Source organism: Anser brachyrhynchus (genome assembly GCF_964034855.1).
Source record: "Anser brachyrhynchus genome assembly, chromosome: 16".
Lineage (NCBI taxonomy): Eukaryota > Metazoa > Chordata > Aves > Anseriformes > Anatidae > Anser > Anser brachyrhynchus.
In genome coordinates this window covers 8,379,552-8,381,988 of record NC_137734.1, presented here as the reverse complement: position 1 = coordinate 8,381,988, position 2,437 = coordinate 8,379,552, and the positions used below count along the sequence as shown (strand labels likewise).

General features: G+C 38.4%; 1 protein-coding gene across 1 annotated transcript in view; it reads right to left on the bottom strand.

Annotated features, from left to right (window-relative positions):
• KCNG1 (potassium voltage-gated channel modifier subfamily G member 1) overlaps positions 1–2,044 on the bottom strand; it is an 8,371-nt gene extending 6,327 nt beyond the window's left edge. The window contains 2 exon segments of the mRNA XM_080558103.1: positions 1–77; positions 80–2,044. The exon segment at positions 1–77 is cut by the window's left edge and continues 17 nt beyond it. Coding sequence (XP_080414229.1) covers positions 1–77; positions 80–620 — 618 coding nt within the window. The 5' untranslated portion in view covers positions 621–2,044.
• Between the last annotated feature and the right edge of the window lie 393 nt (positions 2,045–2,437).

Here is a 2,437-nt window from a genome sequence, read left to right as displayed (position 1 = left end):
TAACTTTCTCATGCACAAGCCAATTTTTGTCTCCTCTAATGTTTCACCTGTTTCATTTTCTATGAGGTCATCCTCCGTTCATTTATTTCAGTAAACTCCTCCATTTTTTGCAGATACCTCCTTTTACAACACCAGTCCAAGTTGTCTTCCTCAATTCCCCAGTAGAGCAGCTCCTCTTGGAAAGACAACGCACACATCTCCCGCAGGAGCCGAAGTTTTCCAACCCGCAAAAAGGTCAGGATTGTCCTGAATGCTCCTGGGTTGCGGTCGAAAAAGAATTCATTACATGTCACATCGTAATCATCACAGATGTTTAGAATGTCATCAAAATTGTTGCAGAATTTTAGTTGTCCCAAACGTGTCAATGGGAATTCATCAAGCGTGGTCCATGGGAGCAAATACTTAATGCCCCCTACGTTTATAATAATATGATGCTTCCGATCATCGGGGTGAAACCCTTTCAGGAGATCCTCTTCAGGGTGAATTAGCTTGGCTCTTTGGTAAAAGACTCCCTTAAGGGTTTCTGTTTCTGGAAAGAATGTGTGGTTGAAGGAAGTATCTGAAGCACAGCTCAGGGCACTATAGTCATAATCAGAATTTTCTCCAGGTAGAAGAGTCATCTTGGAAGATAACTTCACATCACTTCGCTACTTCTGCAAGTGTCTTCTGGAACGAAAAACAGATATATGGGTTTAGTGAGTGAGGCGTTGTTTTCGAGTTTGGAACAAATGTAGTGACTGAAGCTCAGAAACGTTTATGGTTGATAAAATAATTGGAAAGAAATCAGCAGTGGCTGAGTATGGTCAGAAAAGCTTTCTGGTGAGGCTCTTTTTGCCCAGTCAGGTAGAACTGACTCTATTTACTGACACTGGCGAACTTTTGTCTCAAGTGCTGAGGTCTCAGTTCCAGTGGGTACAGAGGGAAACCAGGAATAATTCCTGCATGTGGCAGGATATTCCAGCTTCAGAAAGGAAGTGTCAAACTTATGATAGTATCATGTAGGAACACAGAATTCAAGTGTATTTTTTAGAAAAGGAAATTGTCTTTTTTGTTTAACAATTACATGTTAAAATCTTTATTATTTTAGTTCCCATTAAGTATATAGAAAAAATCAGAAGTCAATTATGCTGTAATTAAGTAAATACTTCTGAAAAACAGTATCAGACTAATTTCTAAAAGGCCCTATGGAAACAATTTTGGAAAAAACACTTCTATTGACAATCACATAAAATCTTTGTATAGAGTTTACACATTCAATGACATGGCAACTCCCCTTTTACAGTCTCATTTACGAAAGACTGTTAAGAAATACTTGGTTTCTACACAAAAATTGGAATATTATTTCAATTACAATTGGCACCCTATACACAGCAATAGGTCTTTGTTCTAACATTGAATAGTAGCTGAGAACCAAGGTGACTACCTTCAGCTGTGATTCTAAGAAACCAAAAAATTCTTAAGATGACTTTGAAAATCAGATTCAAATTCTGCTCACACAAAACTAGTATGAAGTTGGTGGAATGCACGGACCACAAAGTTCAAATCGGTATAAAAAAACAGGTACTGGAAATGTTAAAAGGTTTTGCCTCCCTAATTCACTGCAATTTAAAAGTCAGTCTGAAAGTCTGCTCTTGCTCAGGAGAATTGTACAGTACTGCTTCTAGGTCTTCCATCCCCACAGTCAGCTACAGCTTAATGCACAATGTTTAATCCTTAAGCACAGAACTGTTGTTTTCAGAAGCTGGGGTTTGTAAACCACATCAGTAACATTACATACCTGTTATGAAGAAAAAAACCAAACATGAATACACTACAGCTGCACTTCAGTTTAAGAGCAACAGGCTTTCTTTGCTGCATGGGGGCTTAAAATAATATTTTCAATAAAATACTGTCTCAGTCCTGCTCCCAAACTTCCCAAAATTACTCTAAATGAAGCAGTACCTTACATACTCTTACAAACAGCTGAGCTTTGGATGGAGTGATATTTTTTGATTTTTTAATGTGTATACTCTTTAGTACAAAAAGAAATCATTCATTTACTTACCTTTAGGGCCTGTGGTAGGACTGTGGAAAAAGAAAGCCTACGGGAATATACAAGAATGGACAAGGCATGATTCAGACCTTTCAAGAGCTGTGGTACCATTTTCTGGCCCTTTTGGCAGAGGTAAGCTTTGTCATCTTGCTCCTATCCCAAAGTGGGATCTCTATTGCTATTGCTAGTGATTTGAGAGCGGCTGTTTGGAGGGTTAACCCATTCTCTGCTAAAATCTTAACTATGTTCAGTTTTCAGTACCTTATCACTACATACTTGCTTGTATTGCTGAGTGGCTCTGTCTTTCCTCCAGAATTATGACTCTTGGGAATCCCCATGGCAGGCAATGGGCAATTCTAAAACTTCCAAAGGAGTTTTAGAAAAGGAGGATGTAATAAACTCAAG